This window comes from Labeo rohita, unplaced genomic scaffold, assembly GCF_022985175.1.
Source record: "Labeo rohita strain BAU-BD-2019 unplaced genomic scaffold, IGBB_LRoh.1.0 scaffold_95, whole genome shotgun sequence".
NCBI classification, from domain to species: domain Eukaryota; kingdom Metazoa; phylum Chordata; class Actinopteri; order Cypriniformes; family Cyprinidae; genus Labeo; species Labeo rohita.
In genome coordinates this window covers 80,549-106,411 of record NW_026129909.1, presented here as the reverse complement: position 1 = coordinate 106,411, position 25,863 = coordinate 80,549, and the positions used below count along the sequence as shown (strand labels likewise).

General features: G+C 30.4%; 2 protein-coding genes across 3 annotated transcripts; both read right to left on the bottom strand.

Moving 5' to 3' along the window:
* Nucleotides 1-1,307: 1,307 nt before the first annotated feature.
* Nucleotides 1,308-14,600, bottom strand: arhgap19 (Rho GTPase activating protein 19). Of its 2 annotated transcripts, none has more exons than XM_051105266.1 (11): nucleotides 14,532-14,600; nucleotides 10,994-11,271; nucleotides 10,435-10,515; nucleotides 8,425-8,634; nucleotides 8,115-8,341; nucleotides 7,612-7,698; nucleotides 6,469-6,534; nucleotides 6,218-6,394; nucleotides 4,932-5,030; nucleotides 4,558-4,675; nucleotides 1,308-2,944 (listed from the first exon to the last, which is right to left on the bottom strand). In XM_051105266.1, the coding sequence occupies exons 1-10, from the start codon at nucleotides 14,573-14,575 to the stop codon at nucleotides 4,580-4,582; spliced, it is 1,365 nt and encodes a 454-aa protein (XP_050961223.1). In that variant the 5' UTR covers nucleotides 14,576-14,600; the 3' UTR covers nucleotides 1,308-2,944; nucleotides 4,558-4,579. The 2 variants fall into 2 exon arrangements, with proteins under 2 accessions (XP_050961223.1, XP_050961222.1); XM_051105265.1 differs by having other exon boundaries at nucleotides 4,589-4,675.
* A 542-nt stretch (nucleotides 14,601-15,142) lies between these two features.
* Nucleotides 15,143-24,026, bottom strand: kcnip2 (Kv channel interacting protein 2). Its single transcript, XM_051105280.1, has 9 exons — nucleotides 23,662-24,026; nucleotides 20,434-20,536; nucleotides 20,203-20,323; nucleotides 17,938-18,007; nucleotides 17,724-17,794; nucleotides 17,421-17,528; nucleotides 17,209-17,313; nucleotides 16,557-16,616; nucleotides 15,143-15,841 (listed from the first exon to the last, which is right to left on the bottom strand). The coding sequence occupies exons 1-9, from the start codon at nucleotides 23,732-23,734 to the stop codon at nucleotides 15,794-15,796; spliced, it is 759 nt and encodes a 252-aa protein (XP_050961237.1). The 5' UTR covers nucleotides 23,735-24,026; the 3' UTR covers nucleotides 15,143-15,793.
* Nucleotides 24,027-25,863: the final 1,837 nt, after the last annotated feature.

The window sequence follows — 25,863 nt, the reverse complement described above, 5'->3', positions numbered from 1 at the left end:
CAGACTTTTCCAAATGTGTTTTGGCATAGTGCAAAGGAGACTAAGTGTGACACTTTTTTTTTTTTTTAAGAAAGGCTTCTTATGTGCCACCCTGCCATACAGGCCAGGTGGGAGATGCACATGTGCATGTCACATGCACAGATTGACCAGACCCAACCATAAACCCTGATAAAGCCCTTCAAAGTTGCCTTTGGCCTCCTCATAGCTTCTCCTATCAATGTCCTCCTGGCTCTGTCATCCATTCTGGATGGATGACCTGATCTAGGCAATGTGCTGGTGGTGCCATATGCTTTCCACTTCTTAATGATGCTCTGAACAGTACTCAGAGGGATAGCTAAAGCCTTTGCAATGTTTTTGTACATTTCTAACTTGTACCTTTCTACAACTTTATCCCATTGTTTTTTGAAAGCACTTTCCCAGCCATGGTGAAATCTCTGCCGTACCATGCGCTACTAACAGTGGAATCTTCAAGAAACAGCTCGTTTTATGTTTAGTCTGGAAGTTGATTACTTGGACCTGATTTTCTATCCACAAGTTTCCTACGTGTCAAAAGTGGGAGCGTCTTCCGGTTCGAAGTAAGCACACGGGACATAACACTCATTCATTCAACAGCTGACAGTAGTGACGGGCAAATGAAGCCTTGTATGCACTGACATTTCATCGGACTGTTTCAAGAAAAGATTCAAAGTGTGTCAAAGACAGTGCGATCTGCTGGTTAGTAAAAAATAAAGCAGCCAGAATGTGAAAGAAACATCGTCGGACGAAATATTCACCATACACATTCCACAGATCGACTCTTGTTACGTGCACAATATAACCCTGGTGAAAAAACCAGCATATGCTGGTAGGTATGTTTTGATGCTGGTTTATGCTGGTCCTATTGCTGGTCAAGGACCAGCATAAACCAGCATCAAAACATACCTAACCAACATATGCTGGTTTTTTCACCAGGGAACTGGATTCAAATCTCATAAATCACTCTTGAAATATTGTTAAAATTATAACTGTTATTGATTTACCTCGGAATTGTTTTTAATAAAACAGAAAAAAAAACAAAAAAAAAACACATTTTTGCAATGTAGATGTAAGTAAAGTCTTAAAAGATCAATATCATTCTTCTTTTTAAATGATCGATTATTGTGTTTTGGTAGTGATGAGTTTTGGTAGAGGACAAATATTCCAAAACTTTCTTACAATGAGAATTAACAGCACAATTACTAGAAGTGTGTACTTTGGATATTATACAATTTGCATACATACAAAATTTGTGGAAAAATAATGTTTTGTGAGAACGAAACAAGATACAATTCAGCTGGTAGAAGTTTTAATAAAAAACAAAATGCACAAAAGAGCTCATTGTACTAGAGCAGATCAAGTACAAATACAAATGTTTCACAGATCAAATACAAAAACATGTTTTTTTAAAAAACCCCTCCAATTTGATGCATCACATCTTTCCCAACAGATACCAACCTCCACACGTACCATCTGTACACACACACACAAAACATCCCACTTCGCAACTACACAATGCTGATTTGCTATTAGCACCCATATCTGAAAATAATAATAATGAAGTTGAGCTCTTCTTTTCTTCAACACTTCAGGAATCGCTGATTATTGTGAAAACATATTACAATTTTTGAATGGTAAAATCCACCACTAGCTTGGCATATTATAATTGACAATGCTAGCATGCTTATTTACTGATGTGAAATGTTTTTTAAAAAAATTTTAACCACCCCTTTTGCAACATTTTAGACTTAAAATATAGATTTAAAAGACTACATAAGCATTAAAATAATAACAAATATTACATAAAACCCACTGCAGTTAAGGGAATGTGTATTTGGACAGTGTCTGTAACCAAACACATCTGAAAGAGCGATATAAATGAAGAACAATAAAAGGAAGTGACATCACAGTGCCCTCCCTCCAGGAACACAAAAACAAGCACTCTGCTTTGAGAAATAAGACAGGAGACGTTCAGGATCAAAGCCGAACCAGCTTTAACAGCAATTCCTTTCACAACATCCTTTAATGCCCACTTCAGTTCACAAAACACACGTCACATACCCGATCAACACTTACATCCCAACCACTGCACCTTCCCATGATCCTCTCCACCTCATCTGTAACATACAACAACCTTCGAAACACCTTGCGAAGACCCTTGAAATGCACCCAAAACCCTAAAATAAAACCTAAGAGCGTTCAATAAAGAAACATGGCTGCTTTGTGCACTTCTCAATACGAATTATGAAAATACAAAATTATCGTACACTGAAATGAATTTTTATACAAAAATAAACAAACCTTTTTGACTTAGTGGTTAAATGACACGGAAACTTTAGTCGGCTAATGAAAATAATCACATTTGTTCTGTTCTACTCACAAAATATCATATTTCGAATGTTCACAGTGTTATTAAGACAATATCTATATATGTAAACAAATACCAGTTTATATTCTCACAGATCTCTAAATGACAGTAATACGCTTTTGTGAGTAAATGTTGTCTATCGTTTCCTTAAAATCGTATTACAGCATCAACTGAGTGATTAATTTGAGTTACGTATGGTCCAGATATCAGCCCACGTTTCCATACAAGCAAATGTATTTACATATATACACACACACTGGCAATAAGATTGAATCAATGAGTTAATCTTATCATGGGTCAATATAAAAGGCCCAGTGTAACTGACTAGTGGTTTACCCATTAAACCTGATGTAACAGTTTAAAACCATGCAGCGAATTAATAAAATACAATAAAAAAAAAAAAAAAAAATCACATTGAATGAATATTAGTCTTAACATTTAGTATGTTAAAACAATACAGAATATGAAGAAATAAATAATTGAAAATTAATCTCCTCCGGTCGTCTAGAGAGAAGTCTTCTATTCGGGCAGAATTCACAATATAGACAAACACGGGTCACACTAGAAAATAAGAAGAAAATAAGTAAATGCCTTATTCAACAAATTCATCATTGCACTTGCAAAAATAAAATGAAAACAAACCAAAAAATACATGTACAACAAAAAAAAAAAAAAAAAAAAAAAAAAAAAAAAAAAAAAAACACAAAACAAAATCACACATAGAAAAACATGAAAAGAAAACAAGTTTATTTTAATTTAAACAAAACAAAAACACAAACAAAAGCAAAAATAAATGAATACAAACAAAGTCAAAACAAAACCAGACAAAGAAAAGCAAAAAAATGAGTAAAAAAAAAACAAAAACAAATGAAAATCACAAACACACAATATGAAACAAAATAAATGAAAAAACAAAAACATAATAAAACCACACAAGCAAAAACAACAAACAAAAACCTAGCAAACACATGAAACAAATGAAATTAAAAACAAAACCACACAAAGCAAAAATAAATAAATAAATACATACACATACAAAAACAAAACAAAAATCACTCAAAGAAAAGTAAAAACAATTTCAAAGAAAAAAATAAATCAAATCAAAAGAAAAAAATAAAACAAAAAACAACAACAAAAAAAAAAAAAAAAAAACTAAATAAATTATTTAACCAGAAAAATACATAAATAGAAACCCACAAAAAAAAAAAAAAAAAAAAAAAAAGCAAAACACATTAAAAGAAAAACAAATGAAATTAAAATAAATTAAGACAAAGGTCTTAAGACAAAAAGCTTCTTAAATGAATGCAAACAAATTACAAAAACTTAAAACAAACAAACAAACAAAAAAAGCAAAAAACTGAAATAAAAAAACAATAAAATAAATAAAACTCCAAATGAAATCAAAACAAACAAACATTAAATGAAATAATGAAATTAAACAAACAAACAAACAAAAAGAAAACAAATTACATGAATACAAAGATCACACAAAAAAAGCAAAACAAGAGAAAATTACATAAAAAAGCTTATTAAAATAAATTAAAAAAAATTAAAGCAAATTAAGTTAATACTAACCAAAAAAAAACTAAAAAAAAAAAAAAAAAAAAAAAAAAAAAAAAAAATGATCACACAAAGAAAGCAAAGCAAAAAAATTCAAATTAAAATTAAACCTCCAAATGAAATAAAAACAAAAATACCACAAAAAAAAGTAAAAAAAAGAGAAAAATTTCAACAAAACAAAAATTGCTCAAAATTAAATAAATAAACAAAACAAAAACAACAACAAAAAACAAATTAAAACAAAACAAAAACACCAAATAAAATGAATACAAAAACGCAAACAAGACAAAACCACACAAAGAAAAAAAAAAAAAAAAAAAAAAAAAAGCAACACACATTAAAAGAAAAACGAATGAAATTAAAACTGAATATACAACAAAACCAAAGCAAAAAAATAAAATAAAAAATAAAAATAATAAGACAAAGTAAAAACATATTAAATCAAACCAAAACTACAAAACAACCAAAAAAGCAAATGAAATTAAAACAGCATAAAACAACTAACACAAAAGTAAAGCAAAACAAAACAAAGAATAAGTCTATAACTGATGTCATGCACTCTACGTTTTCAGCAGGTTTGAGTGTTGGTTAGGACCAGTAAAACGGCTGCTGACCTGAGCTCAGTGCTGACGGCGTTCAGCTCACCGGATCAGAGATGATGTTTTCCTTCCCCGGAGGAGACACGTGGCGCCCTCTCCTGTCTGCGGCGGGATGATTCCCCAAAACCTTCTTCTGCATTTAAACACAGCAACATTCATTACACACACACTTTATGCAGTTACATATACACGCTTTCAAACACTGAATTGTTGCAGTGTGTTTTTCATTGTATCTGCCAGTAGATACTAAAGGTCACTAACTAAAGGACACTCAGCTGCACTGGCCAGAATTTGGAGAGACGCCACCATCGCTTTTAACGGCTGATGTGAATGTCACAGAGGTGAGAGTCTCATATGTGGTTTGATTGAAGCAGAGATACAGATCTGACCTTGATAAGTCCACCGAAGGAGCGCGAGCGCCCGTGCTTTTTACTGGTTGGAGTCGTGTTCGCACTCCCAGGAGTGCCAGGAGTCGACTGCTTGCCAAGCTGAAACCATTAACAGAGACACAGCAAAACTTGGATTAAAGAAAAATGACACTTTTTTAAAAATGAAATACACAATAATCACAGTTAAAATGATACATTTTTATATCATAACAATATAATTTCTTTTTATAGAGTTTTTAAAAAAGGATCTGCTATCTTTAATATCATATTCTGTTAATAATGCTAAATAATGCTAATGACAATGTTGTCAACAGCAAGTTATAAATAAATTACACTAATTACAGCTAAAAAAGTAGCATGATTTTGCTTTTAAATAATTAAAATAATTATAGTACAATGTGCAGTAAAATAATTTAGGTTAAAATAGGTCTGTTGTAATTTGTATATTAATAAATAAAATTGTTGGGTTTAATTTTTTTTTTTTTATTAGTAATTGTAAAAATGTATGGTAACATAAAAAAACAAAGCAAAAAAGCAACAACCAAAAAAACTAATGAATACAAACAAAAACACAAACAAACAAAACTACAAATGAAATCAAAACAAAAACACCAAATAATAATAATAATAATAATAATAATAAACCAAAAAGGAAATGAAACAAAACAAATAAGTAAATAAAAATTTTGGGTTAAAAAAATATTTGTTTAAAAAGTAGTTTGTAAAATTGTAAAAAAAATGTAAAAACACAAACAAAACAAATCACACAAAGAAAAGCAAAAATAAATGAAGTAAATAAATAAATAAAAAACTCCAAATGAAATCAAAACAAAAACACCAAAAATAAATAAAAAGAAAATAAATTAAACCAAAAAGCAAATAAAACAAACAAAGTAAATAAAAGTTCACAAAATAATCAAATTTAAAAAACGGTAACAATAAAAAACAAACAAACAAAACAAAGAAACTAATTAAAAAAAAAAAGTGAACAAAAATTGTTGGAATTAATTAAATAAAAAAAATGAAAATTGTTTAAAATGAAATCATTAAACAAAAAACAAACAAACAAATAAAAAATTAGTGAATAAAATTATTGGGTTTAAAAAAATAATTGTTTAAAAAGTCATTATTGTAAAAAGCCACCTAAAATAGTTTGTTGTCATTTTAATAATAATAATAATAATAATAATAATAATAATAATAAAATGTATATTTAGTTGTTTTTTTTTTATTTAAAAACTGATTGCCTGACTGAAACAGTGAAACTGGCTGCAGTGTGCTCTCACCTGTCGGATGAGTTTTTTCTTCTTGGCTGAGTTCGGCATGTTGTCGGTGACGTGTCGACAGAGCTCTCTGAGCGCCTCTTCAGTGTGATTGTCCGAGTCTAAACCCACTCGCGCTCCGCTCCTCTTACACGCCGACGTGAACGGAGAACCACCCACTGACAGCAGCTCCAGATCATCCTGACAACACACAACAACATTAACACACTCATTTACAAATCAATCAGTGAAGAACAAACACAAACGCCACCAACCTTGGAGTGAATGATTTTGGTGTTTGCGAATTGAAGTCTCGCGTGTTCCCTCAGATACGCCGGCGCCTGCGCAAATGACAAGAAAAACACACGGACTGAACTTGACAATCAGACAATCATACTTTAAATGTTTAAGGAACATTTCAAAACAAATCAGTTTTGTTTCTTGAAATAATATAATAATAATAATATATAATATATACATATACATACATATATAGTTTTTTTTTTTTTTTTTTTTTTTTGGAATTAACGTATACTTATTAACTTACAAAATTAGAAAAGCTCCTTTGGCAAGTAACTGAGACTTAAAGAAAAAAAAATTGAATTAAATTATATTAAAATGTTTTTAAAGTAGTAAAATTACTAAAACTAAAGCTAATAAAACTAAAACTAAACATAAATATAAAAAAATATAAAAACTTGACAAAAGCACATTACGATTCCTTGGGAAGTAAAAAAAGAAAAATATATTTAAGTATTAAAATTACTAAAACTCTGAAATAAAAACAAAACTTAATAGATTTTTTTTTTCTTACAAAAATGACAAAAGCACATACAATTATAAATGGTCCTTTGGCAAGTAACTAAGATAAAAATTAAATTAAATTAAATTAAATTAAAAATTAAATTAAATTAAATTAAATTAAAATGTTTTTTTTCTTTAGTAGTAAATAAACTAAAGCTGAAATAATAAAAAAAAAAAAATCATAAAATTGACAAAAGCACATTAAATTAGAAATGATTACTTGGGAAGTAATTAAAATAAATTAATAAATAAGTTTAAGTACTGAAATTACTAAATAAAACACACACACACTAAATTACTAAAAATGGATGAAATAATAATAAAAAAAAAAAAAAAAGTAAAATGTTTTTGAAGAAGTAAAATTACTTAAAATAAAGCTAATATAAAAACAAATTAAACCTAAATTTAAACATTAAAGAATAAAGAATAAAAAAATTAAAAAAAATTAAGGCCAAGTTTAACCAAATTAAAATAAATACTATAAAAGTATATAAATAACACTACTAAATAATACTAAAAGAACACAGCGTCACATTAATATGATGTTATTTTCCATCTCATCACTACGTGCAAATAAAAAGACTATTTTGTAAAGGGTGTCATGGGAAAAGTACCCGAAAGATCTTCTGTGAATGTTTGATGAGAAACGCCATGCCGCTGTTCAGCTTCTTCAGGTTCTCCTGAAGATCACTGGCATTCATCTGAAGAAAGCAGCACATGACACATGAAAAATGATACCTATTATATTATATTATATTATTATATCATATTTAACTAAAGCTATAAAAATAATAAACATTGTTATTAGTTGAAATAAAATAAACATTCCCTAATTAACTTTTTTTTTTTTTCCCAGACAGTTGAAGTTAGCTCAGCAACATTTAGTTTTATCATTTAGCTTAACTAAAAAAAGGAGAGCAAAATCCTAAAAAAAAAAAAAAAAAATTGTTATTTATTTTTACTAAAACTTTAACCAAAATTAAAAAAAAAAAAAAAACAGAAAATCAATCAAATAAATAAATAAATACTAATTCAAAATATTAATAAAAATCTATATTTAGTATCTCAAAGACACAAAAATAACATCACAATAATTTAAAAGACAGAAACGACGTACATTTTTGGGCCAGATGACGTGTGGGGCGAACATGAGTGCGAGGTTGTGTGCGGACATCTTGTTTTTGTCCTGTTGTTTGGCGGTGTGGTAGAGCAGGTCCAGCAGCAGTTTGAGGAGGGTTCGGTTGGCGGTGGGCAGCAGCATCAGCAGCAGCTGCAGGGCCTCGATCTGACGCTCCTTATCCGGCGCACTCGTCTTATTGCCCTGATCGTCAAACAGGGTCAGCTCTGCACAGACGCAGACAGACGGTGATTATGAGCTATCGGTGATGGGATAGAGATGGGTGAGGTTTGACTCATCTCAGACAGACCTGTGATTTTGAGGTGAGCGTGGAGGTGTCGGTGGGTCAGCAGGGGTTCGGGCAGTTCTCCCAGGAAGCTCTTGAGAAGCGTGGCAACGTCGTTGGGATGGAAGTCACCGGAGGAGAAGTCGATGTCGGCGCCGCCGTTGAGCTGCTCTCTCAGCGTCTGCTGTCTCAGACTGTTCCCAGGAACACGAAACAGACCCTCCACTTGCAGATCTACACAACAACATTTACTTTACATAAACTCATGTTACACATTTCAAAAAGGCAAAATATAGTTGAATTTTACAGTTGATGTTAAAAAATAAAATAATAATAATAATCATTTGGCAACAAAATCCAGTCATTTCAACAGAAATCCAACAAGTCAACAATGATGAAAGTAATAAGCATGATTTAAAAAAATAAATAAATAACACATATATTAATAATAAATATTAATTAATCCCACTAATTATGGCAAAAATGTAGGGCATGACATAAAGCACTGTCATAAAGGCGTGACATTTTTTTGTGAATAATCACAAAATCACAGCAAAAATGTACATGGTGTATTTTTGGTGTTTTTTTTTTAATAATCCCAAATTAAATAATGTACAAAATATGTTATTACAATGTTATTATTATTAATAATAATTATTATTACTATTAATATGTCATGATATATATATATATATAAAATATAAATTGGTAAATCACAAATTACAGCAAAAATGTACATGGTGTATAATCAATGTTAATAAAAATAATGGAATGATATATTTAAAAATAATAATCACCAAAATTCATAGCAAAACGTATGTAGTGTTTTATCAGTGTTAATATTAATAATAATAATAATGGAATAATATATTAAAAAATAATAGTCACAAAAAATTATAGTAAAACCATACATTTAGTGTATTATCAATAATAATAATAATAACAATAATAATAATAATGGCACATTTATTATTTTTTAAACAATCACAATAATAGCTACAATGTACGTAGTGTATTATCATAGTGTTAATTATAAGATTAATAATAACAATGGCATATATATATATTTTTTAAGTAATCACAAATTATAGCAAAAATGTACATAGTGTACAATAATAATAATGAAATGATATATTTAAAAAAATAATACAACCGCAAAACTTTACAGTAAAAATGTACATAGTGTATTATCATAGTGTTAATAATGATGATGATGATAATAATAATAATAATAATAATAATAATAATATTAACAAATATACTATTTTTAAACAATCACAAAAAAATGTATAGAAAAACGTAATATCATTGTTTAACAAAATAATAATAATAATGGCATATATTACTTTTAAAATAATCACAAATTAAGTGCATAGTCATGTTAATAATAATATTAGAATAATATATGTAAAAAATAAAATAAAATCAAAAATGTATAGCATATATACATAGTGTATTATCATAGTGTTAAAATGTATATTAATGGCATACATAATTTTTTAAATAATCACAAATGACATAGTACATAGTGTATAATCAATGTTAATAATAAGAATAACAACAATGGCATGATAAATTAAAAAAAAAAATAAATAAATTTAAAGTATATGTACTTAGTGTAATATATACATATATATATATATATATATAAATAAGGACAAAACAATTGTGCTTATATATCAATATGACTTAAAATAATTATTTTTATTATCTATTAATCTATTATTACTATTACCAAATAAACAAGATAAGATATTATTTAAAGATCTTACTAATAAAATAATTGATTACTCCATTAAAACAATTACATTATAAAATATTTTAAAAAAAAAAAAAAAATTGCAGAAAGCGACTTTCAATGTGAGCTATGCTATGGTCAACAGACCTTTTTTGCCTGGAAAATTGTGTCATAATTACATTACTGCACTTCACTGAGTCCTGAGTCCAAATACTTTTGCGGGCCTCTGTATTTCCTTACAGTCATTAGGAGTCATTGAAGTCTTGTATAAGGGCCATTATATATCTTTAACTCACTTTTGCTGAGGTACACGATGAGTTGATATATCTGCGCTATTCCTTCCTCTGTGAGAGGCATGCCAAACACGACACCTTTGTCTGGAAACAAAAGAAAGTCGTAAATCGGTTAACAAATAAACATATCTTCAATAACAATGTGTTTAATGCAGAATCTTTCAACACATTAATTAAATTTGACATCATTACATTAGGCTAAAGAACCAAATACTTGATCACACAAAGAATCCAATCAAGTCCTGACTTTGGTTTCACCCATTACCACAGACTGCAATGAATCTAGATGCGGCCCGTCGATAGCAAAACCCTACGGCAGGAAACTAACTAGAATAGTAATCAGTAATCTTCAGAGAACTTCCCAAAACAGACGACGTAATTTTCAGACTGACGCTTATTCGATAGTTTGGGTCAATAGCGTCTGAAATCCTCCCACCGGTGCCTCCACAACAAGCTCAAAGGCAGATCGACAACAGACCGCTTGTAAATTTGCAGGAAGCATAAGGACGAATTAATGCCCACTGCAGGCTAAAACAGATTACGATCCCCAAAGTCTTCTGACCTTTACGTTTGAGGAAGTTGAATGAGCGGAAGAAGCCTCCGGCCGCGGTGCCGTTGGGCGTCTTTGGCTCCTCGTCACCCTGCAACTGGGAGAATTCGGCTCCAGGGAGGTCGATGAGCCGTGTGATGTTGCTCAGCACTAGTTCGGTGAAGGCCTCGGGCCGCTCGTGACGCAGCTTCTCCACGAAGAAGTCGGGGTTGAAGATGATGGGCGGCCTGCCGTCCCCACTGCCGCCCGTTTCTGACTCCTGACTGATCACTACATTGCACACCGTGCCCCTACAAACATACAAATATAGTTTCTTGTTTATCTACCCCATCAATTCATATATATATATATATATATATATAAAAAAAAAGCAACAACACCATTAAACATAAAAAACACAAAATGATTTAAATACATCTGATCTAATGATGAGAACGTTTTATCTTCTAAATTGTATTTTTTTGTAAAAATGTCAGGGTGGCACAACTGTACCTTCATTACATTAAAGAAAAATACTTACATTAATTAAATTATTGAAAAAAAAAAAACATTAAGTAATTTGGTATAATCTTATATTATATCTTAAATTTATATTTAAACAAAACTGCTTATCTTTAATATGACTTGTCATGAGGTGCAACCATCATGCAAAAACAAAACCGGAAATGTGAGTCAAGGTCAATAAATCTCTTATATTATCTAATAATTTAAATAAACTTGGTCAAGGTGAGTTCAGGATTGAAAGGTCATGAGGTGCGACTCAAAAACGTAAAAAAAAAAAAAAAAAAAAAAAACCTTTCAAAAAAATGATGGATATAAGAAATATTTAGGGCATTTATTCAAGGATTTGGCAGAAAAGTTTACTAAATGAGATTATTTCAATATTCTGTGAATATTGAAAAGAAAATAAGAAAGAAAGAAAGAAAGAAAGAGAGAGATAGACATTTTAATAAATTTGCAATTAAATAACTTATGGAAAACTGAACAAATAAACAAACAAATATCAAGAAATGGGAGTCAAGCTAATAGAAAAATCTCTTAAATTATCCAATAATTTAAATAAACTTAGTCAAGGTGAGATCAGGATTAAAATTTCAAGAGGTGTGACTCAAAAATGTAATATTTATGAATTAATAATTCAAGACACTTGCGAAAAAAAACAAAAAAAAAAAAAAAAAACACTTCATACGCCACTGAAAAACATTTAAAAATTTTGAAAATTATGGATATAAGAAATATTTAGGGCATTTATTGAAGGATTTGGCAGAAATGTTTAATAAATATGTAATGAGATTATTCATTGAATATTGAAAAAAAAAAAAAGAAATAAAGAAATAGATAGAAAATTTAATACATTTGTAATTAAATAATTTATGGAATACTGGATAAATAAACATATGTCAAGAAATGTGAGTCAACATTAAACAATCTCAAATTATCCAATAATTTAAATAAACTTAGTCAAGGTGAGTTCAGGTTTAAAATGTCATGAGGTGCGACTCAAAAACGTAATACTTATGAATTAATAATTCAAAACATTTGTGGGAAAAAAAAACACTTTTTATACGACACTGAAAAACATTTAAAAACTTGATTTAAAAACTTTGAAAATAATGATGGATATAAGAAATATTTATGGCATGTATAAATAAAGGAATTTTGCAAGAAAAAAGTTCATTAAATTATTTAATAATTTAAATAAACTTAGTCAAGTTCAGGTTTAAAATTCATTGAATATTGAATAAATAAAAAAATAGATAGATAGAAATTAATAAATAAATTTGCAATGAAATAATTTATGGAATGCTGAATAAATAAACAAACAAATGTCAAGAAATGTGAGTCAAGGTCAATAAATGTCTTAAAATATCCAATAATTTACATAAATTAAGCCAAGGTTAGTTCAGGTTTAAAATGTCATGCGGTGTGACTCAAAAATGTAATATTTATGAATTAATAATTCAAAATTATTTGTGAAGAAACAATTTTTAAACTACACTGAAAAACATTTAAAAACTTTTAAAATAATGATGGATATAACACATATTCAGTGCAGTTATTGAAGGACTTGGCAAAAAAGTTTAAGAAATAAATATGCAATGAAACTACTCATGGAATGAGTATATTTAAATAAATATAAGAAAATACAGAATGCAGAAAAGATATAGAGAGAATGCAAAAACAAAACCAGAAATGTCAGAAAATGTAAGTCAAGGTCAATAAATCTCTTAAAATATCCAATAATTTATTTAAACTAAGACAAGGTTAGTTTAGGTTTAAAATGTCATGTGGTGCGACTCAAAAACATAATATTTATGAATTAATAATTCAAGAAAGATATTTGTCAAAAACATTCAGAAACTTTGAAAATAATTATGGATATAAAAAAAAAATTCAGGATATAAGACAAATACAAATTATTTCATTTTACTTGATGCTTACACCACATGACACCAAACTAAATAATTACATTTTAAATTTCTGTAAAATGGTATACAAATACTAGCAACTTGGCATGTGTTTAAAACTAGATTTTTCCTTTTCTTCTAAAGGCCAAAAACTGTAACTGAATGTCTAAGCTGTAATTTTATCCAGAAAAAACATTACTGAAGGCCTTAAATGAAACACGGTTATATTAGATTACATTCTATGTTATATACAAGAAATATTAGCATATTCTGGGATGCCCATTTAATACATTCAGCGGTCAACTTAACACAAAATAAACATTTCCCTGAAAATATTTAAATAATCTGCTTTGTTTTTTTAGTGCAATTATGAAAGAAAGTGTTAAATATATATAAGTATTCATGGAATATTGAAATAAATAAATAAAAGTACAAGGAAATGCATGAGGAAATAAGTCCTGAAATCCACTATTTTCATAATATCAAAATGATATTTCATCAAATCACACATACACACACAACGCCATAAACTGTAAATTAACATATTGTAATTTTATCCAACAAAGACAGTGACAGACTCCTTGAATGAAGAAAATTGTGCTTAAAATTGCTTCTAAGAAAGAACAGATTAGACATGATTATGTATTATTGTGTATTTTGAGAATTTCAAAACATAAAAGACTCCATAATGACTGTAATCACAAATGATCTGTTGTTCTCTATAATTGCCCCTGTTCTGTTGTTGGCATTTATTGAAGTTATACCGAGTATTACCATGGTAAAACTCGTTGAATACATACAAGTAGCTTTCTGAATCCTTCTGTCACTTTGATTCACTCTTATTTTGATAGCACTGAAAAGCACAGATGACAAAACCATAGTACTCTGATGTTTACCATGTTCTAAAATGTTCACACATTCATTTCACCACAGTATTTACATGTTTTTTCTACGGTTCTCTAAAGAAAACCGAGTATTACCATAGTACTGTGCGTTTAAGCCCATTCAAAGTTACCACGATTTTTCTACCTCAGTTCTTCCACCCAACAGCGTCTTTGCCGTTATTCAAAACTATAAACATTTAACTGTATTTTTAGCCTATGTGTGTTTGGCTAACATTTTTGCAACTAAATATTCGTTACCTTCTGTCTCGTTTATTTACATCGGTGTCCTTCTCCGCGGCCATCTTTCATCTTCCGTTTGAATCCAGCGCTGCCGAGGCGTTAACCGCTGCTTAATCATGATTGGACCATGAGGGAAAATGGGAGTGGCTATGTAGCCAGGCGGGTTTGCAGAGCGCTGATTGGTCTATTCAAATGTTTCAGAGATATACAGATCTGGGAACAGCCGTGAAGACTTCTTTTGAGGTAGTCTGAATAAAGCTTGGTGTTTAAATCTTATTACATAAAAAGCGACACTTTAAATGTGTAATATTAATCTATGTTTATATATTAGTATTTCTTATTATTCCGTTGTTTCTGAAACAATGCCAACACTGAATATTTTCTGTATTTAGCTACTTGCAATGCCAAAACTAGCTGATCAACATGAATTTACTACTTTATATGAGACAATAATATTTTTATGAAAGGATTCGAAATCTGTAGATTGAATCAAAGAAGTCAGGTGTGAAGTATAAGTGTTTTTTGAACATTTATAGAAATGCAATCAACACTTTTGTGCATAGCAATCATGAATTTATTTGTTAACATAAAAAAAAAAAAAAAAAATCAATAAATAAAATAAACTTAAATAGGTTGACCAAGCTTAAACATTTTAGCAAATACATGGACAGTCCATATGGAATACGCATCATCTACTCAAAATTTTATGGTAGTCCACAAATGATATTTAATCAATTTAATCAACCAAAAAACGATTTCACTTTTGCATAGTTGGTTACGTCAGATTTTGCCAATTCCATAATCTTATTTTTATATTGATTGCAAATTGTACATATACATATATATTTAAAGTAGTGTGTTATACATATTCGAAAATAAATTACATCTGACATTAATAATTTTTAGAATTGTATTTATAGGATTTTCACATTGCGTTCTGTGGGAATCATAATAGTGATTAGTGTACTTAAAATGGTGTATTAAAAATATATAATTGACAAACAAATTTAAAACTGAATGAATCTTCTTTTTAAAAGCCTTTTGTGTTGAAATGGCTTAAAATGTCTCTTCACATTATATTAAAAAAAAAAAAAATCTTCAAAAAGATTGTTTCATTCTCAGGGTGTAAAATAACATGGCATGCTCACATTGCACCTGTTCAGGTGTTTACTGTCGGTCTTTTTTGTAGGTGCAAGATGGAGGAAGACACCAAGCAGACGCCACAACAGATCAAACACTGTTGCTGTTGAAAAATATTTGCCAAAGATCATCATGCAGAGCTAAATGACATGATCCAACATCTGCATGGACTCCATGATGGCCTCGTCCTGAACAAAAATAAGTAGTAAAATAGTTCAAAGTTAATACAAAAATGGAAAACATCTGCTAAACATTTACTCATCCTCAGGCCAATCGAGATGTAAACGTGTTTGTTTCTTCATCAGATTTGGATGGGTGCCGTCAGAATGAGATTCCAAATGGCTAATAAAAACATAATACAAAATGGCTAATAATAACAAACACAATGTTTGTTTACAGCTGTTTTAGCTTGTAAGCAGTGCTTGATTTGCGCATATTTCTCTCCTGATTTCTCAGACAAGACGACTTTTTCACTGGAGGAAGTGTTATTATGGATTATGGACTCACACTTTGGCCAGAAGCGACGGTTTGAAGTTAAAAATGTCTTAAAAGATGGATTTGTTTCTTACAAACATGCAGCTTTTGGCTACACAAGATGTTAACTGATGGACTGGAGTGGTGTGGATTATTGTGATGTTTTTATCAGCTGTTTGGACTCTCATTCCGATGGCACCCATTCACTTCCATTGGTGAGCAAGTGAAGTAATGCTACATTTTTCTAAATCTGATGAAGAAACAAACACGTCTACATCTTGGATGGCCTGAAGGTGAGAACATCTTCAGCAAATGTTCATTTTTGGGTAAACTATTCCTTTAAATATCACTGCAGGTCATGTACAGTAGGTAAAATTACCTAGCATAAAAATATAAAAATCATAATTAGTTTTCGTGTCATCTTTGTACCTTTTGACACGACTCCAGGAACTCCTCCATTGTGATGACACCATCATTGCGATCCATTTTCTGATTTCAAACAGATAAATGATCAATAAATTAATATACGTTTAAAAGAAAGAATAATGATAATAAATATTAGTTTTAATTTTAGGTTTTTTTTCTTCTACACTGTAAAAAACAATTTGTTGAGTCAACTTAAAATAATTTGTAACCTGGCTGCCTTAAAATTATAAGTTCAGTCAACTCAAAAAAAAGTTTATTCATATTGAAATGTTAAATTATACTAAGTGACAACTTAGATATTTAAATTGAATTAACTTAAGTTGTTACTTAGTACTTTTCAAGTTGACTAAACTTATTTTAGTTGACTGAACTTAAAATTTTAAGGCAGCCAGGTTACAAATTATTTTAAGATCAACAAATTGTGTTTTTTATTTTTTACAGTATACTAATTATGCATTTATTTGATTAAAAAATACAATAAAACACTAAAATTGTTAAATATTTTTACAAACTGTTTTCTATGTGAATAGATTATAAAATGTAATTTATTCTTGTGACCAAAACAAAATTTTCAGCATCATTACTCCAGTCTTCAGTGTCATATAATCCTTTAGAAATCATTCTAATATGCTGATGAAAGAGTTTTTGAAGATACCTGGAAGAAACTTTCAACATGTTCTCTAGGTGCGCTGTCCTTCATACATGGATATGTGTACTTCCCCATCATATCATAAATAGACTTCATAATATCACTCATCTCCTAAAACAGACAGAATAAGTGAATGAATACAGTAATATAATCACATAAAGGACCAATTTCTGCATGAAAATAGTGTGAAACTAGACTATGTGTCTGAGATACTGTACCTCTTTAGTGATGCAGCCATCTTTATTAAGATCATACAAACTAAACGCCCAACACAGTCTATCAGTGACGGTACCACGCAAAATGATTGACAAACCAACCACAAAATCCTGAAGCCAATGAGAAACAAAAGACCAGTAAGTGTAGAAGAACATACAATTTTAATATGAAACATTATAACAGCGAATCATCTATTGATTTGGATATAAAATCTTTTTTTATATATATATACTTTCAAAGTAATCATAAGTATATGGTATATGAATTACAGTTATTCATATTAAGTATACGAACAGCAAACTGACCTCAAAACTAACTGCTCCGTTTTTGCGTCTGTCAAAAGCTTCAAACAGGAAATGAGCATATGCGCTAGAATCTTCAAACAAAGAATGAACGTGAAATATCAAACTTAATTTGGGAAACTCAGGGGGATTTATAAAGGCCTCTTTTAAATTCAATTAATTAAAAGGTTGGAACAAATGAACTGCTTTAATTGCCTTCATGCATAAATTAACTCACCTCCATGAGGAAAAAAGTGAGAGTAGATTAATTTAAAAGTTTCTTCATTTACTAATCCCGTGGGACAATCCTACAGCACATAAACAAAAAATATATTGAAAAATATTTCAGTATTTAAAATATATTAAATCACAATTATGGAATGCCATTCAGGAAATAATTATATTTATAATATGAAGTTTGAGTGTATGGAATGAAAGTCTGAATATATGGAAGGAAAGTTTGAATATATGGAATAAAAGTCAGAATATATTGAATGAAAGTCAGAATATTTGGAATGAAAGTCTGAATGTATGGAATGTAAGTCTCAATATATTGAATGTAAGTCTGAATATATGGAATGATATTCTGAATATATAGGATGAAATTCTGAATATATGGAATGAAAGTCTGAATATATATAGAATCAAAGTCTGAATATATAGAATGAAATTCTGAATATATGGAATAAAAGTCTGTATGTATGTGAAAAATGTATGTGAAAGTGTGAATATATGCAAAGAAAGTGCAAATTAAACAATTCTCACTGAATAATGTATAGCTTGATTTATCCTCATTATCAGAGCAATAGGCTTTTGAGTTGTGATTCATTTAAAATATCATTGCCAGAAATTTTCCAATAATTTGTTGAACTACAACACTTTTTTTTGCAGCAGCTGGTCATACTCCAAACAACACAAACACACTGTTTAAAAAAAGAAAGAAAGAAAGAAAGAAAGAAAGAAAGAAAGAAAGAAAGAAAGAAAGAAAGAAAGAAAGAAAAAACTAAGGGAACTAAAATATTCCAGTTGTCACTTAAATTAACATTAAGTAACTTAAAATTTTAGGTTGACTAAACAAAACATTTTTGGTGGGGTAACAAATTAAGTTAAGTTGAAACAACTTTTTAAAAGATTTTTTTTCTTTTTACAGTGCAGTTTGGAGTCACATCATCTTGAGGATCATATTTCCATTATTGCAACATTCTTAGTGCATCAGATTTCCTTCAATAGCTACAAATATTGTTCTATAAATTCAGACATTCATTTTATATATTCATACATTTATTCCATATATTCAGACTTTTATTCTATATGTTTAGACTTTGATTCTATATATATTCTGACTTTCATTCCATATATACAGACATTCATTTTATATATTCAGACTTTCATTCTAAATATTCTGACTTTCATTCTATATATTCTGACTTTTATTCTATATATTCAGAGTTTCATTCCATATATTCAGACTTTGGTTCTATATATTCTGACATTCATTTTATATATTCATACTGTCTTTCCGTATATTCAGACTTTCATTTCATATACTCAGATTTTCATTATATATATATATTCAGAGTTTTGTTCCATATGCTCAAACTTCATATTATAAATATAATTATTTCCTGAACGGCATACCATACACAATCAAACAATTTGAGAAAATAATTGTTAAAGACCTTTGATATGTATCTAACACAGAAAGAAGAAAACTTCATAAGCCTAACTAGCCTTGTCACGGAAAACCCAACTCGCTCATTAAAAAACGTTAAGTATTTTACGAAGTTGCAAGCTCGTACAAATTCATACAATGTGGAAAACACATTACTAGTACAATAAAAAACTAAGCGCAAAACCTGTACCCATAGACATAAGCTGGTCCTACAAAAATGTAACGCGTGAAATAGTTACGAAAAATACGCAAATGTAAAATAGTTACGAATTATAATGTGACTGTGTTGGAAAAGGCACATTTTTGCAAAGCAAACCCACAGATGAGTAATCTTATTTATGTTGTGTGCACGCCAATATGTAATTACTACATACAAAGTCAACGCAAAGGTGCGAGTTCGTACCGGGCTGATATACGCCTCAAATCAACCCGATCTCATGGCAATTCGTACATATTTTGCAAGATGGCTAATTTGTACGACCTCACTCGTAATATTTTTTGCTATATCGTACGGATTTTATGAGTTCACCCAATTTATATGGATTCGTAATGACCTACCCCTGAACACATTACTGGCGTCTAGACAAATCGTACAAAATCGTACAAGAGCGGTTGTAAGAATTCATACGAATTAGCCACCTTGTAAAATGTGTAGGCTACGAATTGGTTGTGAGATAGCGTTGCTCAAACATGTTTTTGCTTGTTCAGTTCTCAGCGTCGGAGAGAAGAAACACACTTATATATCAGTATAAATATAAACGTATTGTCGAGTCCATTAATAGATCAAACCGATAGGGAGCTTACAAAGTCATTAAGGCAAAAGTTTCTTACATTTTTGAAACTTCTATAGAGGATTTGTAGCTCTGTTTTGGTAAACTTGGTCCGTTCCATCATTTTTTCCAGACTGTCCGGCCTGTAGCACACAGTGGCAAGCTCAAAGTCCTCTTCTATACTGTCTATATGACAGATGAAAACATTAAACATTTACACAAAAATCTAAAAACAATATTGGATTCATTTAAGAGATATATGCAGAAAGAAAAGCGACAGACAGTCGGTCACTTGCTTTGCCTGACAGTTGATGTGGAGTCCACATGACAGCAGGGTAGAAGTTTGAGGAAGCGCTGTTTCATGTTCTTTTTGCTCTGGCCTGAGGGAGGGTTACCTACAAACACACACACAAAACATTGGGAAACTGCTTAGCTATGCAAAAGTGCTTTGTAAATCATTTAAATGCTATAACAAGGTCACAGAAATATTCGCAAAACAGCGGCCCGTCACAGTCCGTTGGCGCGGTTTGCTGCTCTGGCTTAGATTCAACAATGAAACGGATCACTGAATTTGGAGAATTGAATTTCGCAAAGTCCTAAAATAAAATAATATGAGCACACACTTTTCACACTTTTGATGTAAGTATAAAAAGCCCACACAGTTGGGACAAACTGCTAATAACATGAATATAAAGGCGCGTTCACATCTTAGCGAATTTTCGCGGGCAAAGTATAAAGTAAGGTATGAAGCAACGCTTCAGAAAATGCACCGTACAAAGAGGTTTATATTGGAAAACAAGACAAAGTCAAGTGTTTACATTTCAACAAACTTGAATGTAATACGTTAAATGCCTTAAGGGAAGCTCCACATTATAAAATTCCCCAGTGCATTCCCTTTGAAATCACAGCATTTCTCCCGCGGAATTTATAAAGCAATACAAAGGCAAAGTAAAAGCAAGAAGAGTGCGGTTTTAATGTTCAGACCAACAGATTGTGCGTGCTTATACAACAATCCTAATAATCAGTGAAGTTCAAATACAGTGATTTTGTTTAATTTTCGCCCGGTACAAGCTCCAAATGAAAAGCAAAATCAATCGGGACGTCACAAAGACTAAATGAGTTCCTGAATGAGTCAGTAGAATCGATGGAGGGAATCGCTGGTAAAACAAAACAAAACAGAACAAAACAAAAAACAGTCGCTTACTGATCAGCATTTGAATTGATAATTCATGACTAATAAACACGGTCATTTATCGCCACCTATTGACATAACCCGCAAACAATGTTGACTGAAAATCCCCACAAACTGTCTGGAACGCGCAAACAGACAATTATGAAAGTATTAAAGTGGCCGATGGAAATAACCGCACTCTAAAATCAATGCTAATGAGTGATTAATAAATCATCAAACTAAAAGCCAGAGACAAAAACAAAATGACAGAAATAAAATTCAGCCCAGACATTAAATCATTTTCTTCGAGTGTGATGCAGTTGGTACTGAGCTTTATTTACATATCTATCATCAGCAGACTTCACGAGACTTCATGTTGGTGAATTATTTCAAACACCTGTTCTTCCAGAGCGCATTCATACTGGCGTGGAAAAACAAACAAAACCAACACTAGGTTAAACGCACAGCGCACGCGCACAGGTGCATACAGCCCTTAGAAAATACTGGCGCACATCTGCAGGAGCACAAACGTCACTAGCCCACATACAGTAGCCTATGAACATCAACACACTGACATGAACATACTGCCAAATAATACTCTGAATTGTGGGAATTAGAGTGCAAAGTATCAACTAGGTTTCATGTTAAAGCACTTTCCCATTTAGCAGCTATTAACATATAAAATTTAATCTTAACTTGTTTAGAAAGCCAAATGTTTCTCATATGTGCACATGTGTGGTTTCAGATGTTCTTATGTTTTCAGAACACATTTTAGTATGAAAACTGATCATGTTTTATCCGTTAAAACGTTCACACGCACTTACTCTAATTTTATTATTTCCGCAATTCTATTTGGTGACGCTAGAGGCACTGAAATTACACTTTTCTGCTTTAAATGCGAGATTCGCGAAGTTAAAATAGTCCCTCAGATTGTCATTTAAAAAGTTAAGACATTCATCTTTTTGTTCTTCAGTCTCTCACTTGGCCTCTCAAGAGTATTGACAAGCATGAAGGAGCGTATGAAGGTCAAAACCAAGATGGACGCAACAACAAAAGTGGCTAGCTGATCTGAATTCTTAAAAAGGGCAGAGAGGTGATTAAGATCCTATAAAAGATAATGATAAACGAATTCAGAAATAGAACTTGGAGTAGCTCAGCGCTAACAACACTACAGAATGACTAGATTTAGCCTACTTATCAGCTACTTATTCCTTGTTAACCAAATGGGAATAACCAGGTGACTTGTATCTATCTGTCTATCAATCATGGACCACCATGGTACTTTTTGTAATATTTTCATTAACATACATATACATACATATTAACATGTTTTATACCGTATAGGCTAGAAACCAAAGGCAACGGTACAGCTGACAAAGAGCAAGTCTGACTATTAAAAAGAAACGTTATTAATTATTTAAGCATTATTATAAAGCCCGTGTTATGACAAGATGTGTGAGATACGATTAGCATGAAACGACTGAAAGACTCAAGTGATTTATTCAGACCTATTTAGTTCACTTGTTGGGGAATTAGTAGGGAATTAGACAGATAAACTGGTATACATTTAGTTGGTTAACTAGTTTGGCGGTGATCTCACTGCAAAAATAGCAAATCTAAATATGAATACAATATATGTTAGTGATGTTGACTGCACAAAAAACTAGCTAGTTAAAAATGTGTTAGCTAATAACATGCAAATTTGTTTACTTAGTTAGCTGATTAGCAGTTTAGTAAGGCAGACTTAACAGCACAAAAAGCAATAAAACATGCAGGCATAATAGGCTAATTAAAAATTAATTAGCAAAATTATTATTTTTTTTTAAATAGCTTGGGGTAGAGTTTAGCATGTCAACTACCGGTAGCCATACATTCAGCTGTTCTTTAAAAATGTAAATAATTTAACTCAATGACAATTAAAGCAGGCTAAGTTAAAACATTTATGTAGTCATAAAAAATCGATGGGGTCTGGTGTTAAGACTATATATGCAGAAATAATGTGGTAAATAATATAGTAAATATCCAAAAGTTAATCATAAACATCGTGAAGCGTATATTGTAAGTTTCTAAAATCGCATAATTTGACAAGCGATAGTCGCCGCTTGTGAATATGCAGACAAAATTGGCTACATGGGAAAATATGACCGGTGAAAGTACATTTGAAAAGTGAAAACCTAAACAAATCAATTAAAATGTCTGTCAGCAAGAGTTTAGCGAACATACAGCAGCCTGTAATCCGCAAGCAAGAGCAGTCAACTTTATCTGAGAGCATACAAAAAATATAATACGCCTATAAATTGCGCGATGTCACAGTAATGATTGGTGTGGTGTCACATTAAGTGCACTTACCTGTCAGCAGGTCATTGGATCCGTCACATTCTCCAGAAGTATTCAAACTCTCATCTCTAGATTTCACCTTCATTTTGCCTTCTCGCGAAATACAGTCAGAGGAAAAATACCTTTAATCCCTTTAGAGTGAGAAATAATATTGAATTATCTGTCTGCCAGTAAAGTGCAAGGCTTTAGAGTGTGAATAATGTTGTTATATTTCCATTAGAAGTTCCCGTCGGTCGTCAGATGCGTGCGGGTTTGAATTCGCTCTAGTATCCGGTTCATTCATGCAGAACATATGTAGAGTGTTTAGACTGTACTATCAAAGTCAGTGGTTCTTTGTTATTATAAAAGAGTCTCCGCGCCGCCTTGTTGCCATCTGCTCTGCCCTGCTGCAAAATGAATGAACCTGCTCGGTGAATCAGGACTCCGTGTCTCCAAGACTGAGTCAGACAGCGCGTTTGAGCATCATCGTTGGCACGGTCCAAATCACTAATTTTAGCAAACTTCAAATTGATTTACGTGGCATTCCAGCATCAGCAGTAGCTGTTTTAACACGTTCCAAAGCATTTTTGTATCTTTCCAAAAAATAATTTTGGAATCACTTCAAAATTCCTAATTTTGTGCTTCAAACCTCAAAAACCTCTCTGTGCATTCATAATAATGTTCAATTCTGAATAAAAAAATATCAATCAAAATTTCTTCATATTCCAAATCAAAGGGATTTTTTTACAAATTCCGATCAAAAGTGTTTTTCCGCACTTTGAATAATTTTTTAGAAAACAAAAATTCCAAATCAAAAGTATATTGCATAAAAAATATTGCATATTTACATATTCCAAATTCCGAAGGCTTAATAAATTCTGAATCAAAAACATTTTTTACACATTCCAAATTCCGAATGCACATTTACATATTCCAAATAATTTTTTTTATAAACAAATTCTAATTCAAAAGCGTTTTTGCACATTCCGAATACATACTGCATATTCCAAATCAAAGTTTAAAAAAAAAAAAATTATAAACAAATTCGAACTCAAAAGCATTTTTACACATTCTGAATACACATTTACATATTTCAAATCAAAGGCTTTTTTAATTAAAAAAAATCTTTATTAAAAAATTCTAACTCAATAGCATTTTTACACATTCCAAATTCTGAATGCATATTTACATATTCCAAACAAAGCCTTTTTAAAATAAACAAATCATTTACTTATTAAAAATCAAAGACTTTTTCAGAATCATTTTTAAATATTTTTAAATATTCCAAATTAAAGGCTCTTTTTTATTTTTTTAAACAACAAATTCTGAATCAAAAGCATTTCTACACATTCTGAATTAAAAACATTTTTGGCCTTTTCCAAAAAAATATTTTGTGAACATTCCAAATTATAAGCTTTTTTTCTGCAATTCAAATCAAAAACTTTTTTTAAACATTCCAAATTAAAGGTATTTTTACATATTTCAAAGCAATAATGTATTTTTTTTTTTTCAAATTCTGAATCAAAAGCGTTTTTACGGATTCTGAATTTAAAATATTTTTTGCTTTTTCAAAAAAAAAAAAAATGTTTATTGTACATTCTGAATAAAAAGATTTTTCCTTTACTTTTTAATTAATAATAAAATAATAATAATAATAATAACAAAATAAAATAAAAATAAACATTCAAAATCAAAGTATTTTTTTAAATACTTTTTAAAAATAATATTTTTTTATTTTATTATTTTATTTTTTTATTTTTTTTTTTATTTTTTTACACATTCTGAATCTTAAGCTTTTCAAAATCAAAACATTTTTAACATTTTAATCACAGCATTTGCATTTTTTTACATTTCAAACTACAAAAAGGGTCCAAATTTTTACTACATTTTTACCACATTCAAATTTTTCCCCCTCCAAAATCACTGTTTGAGCATTCCAAATCCAGGTTGCAAACTGACCTCTATTTTTTACAGTGTGAATCATACAAAAACTTACAATTCTAAAGAAAAAGTAAGCATTAATGTTCACCCCTCAACATATGACTGGGGTATAAGATTGTACGAAAACATGAATGAGCCACTAATTTGCCAAAATGTAAAATGTAATTACGTGAGATGGCGTTTGGTTTATTATAGGTTTTGAGATACAGCCTTAGTCCATCATCATTCATGAATCAGCCTTCAATAACTGATGCTTTCATAGATGGGAATGCGAAGCATGGCTTGCTAAATCAC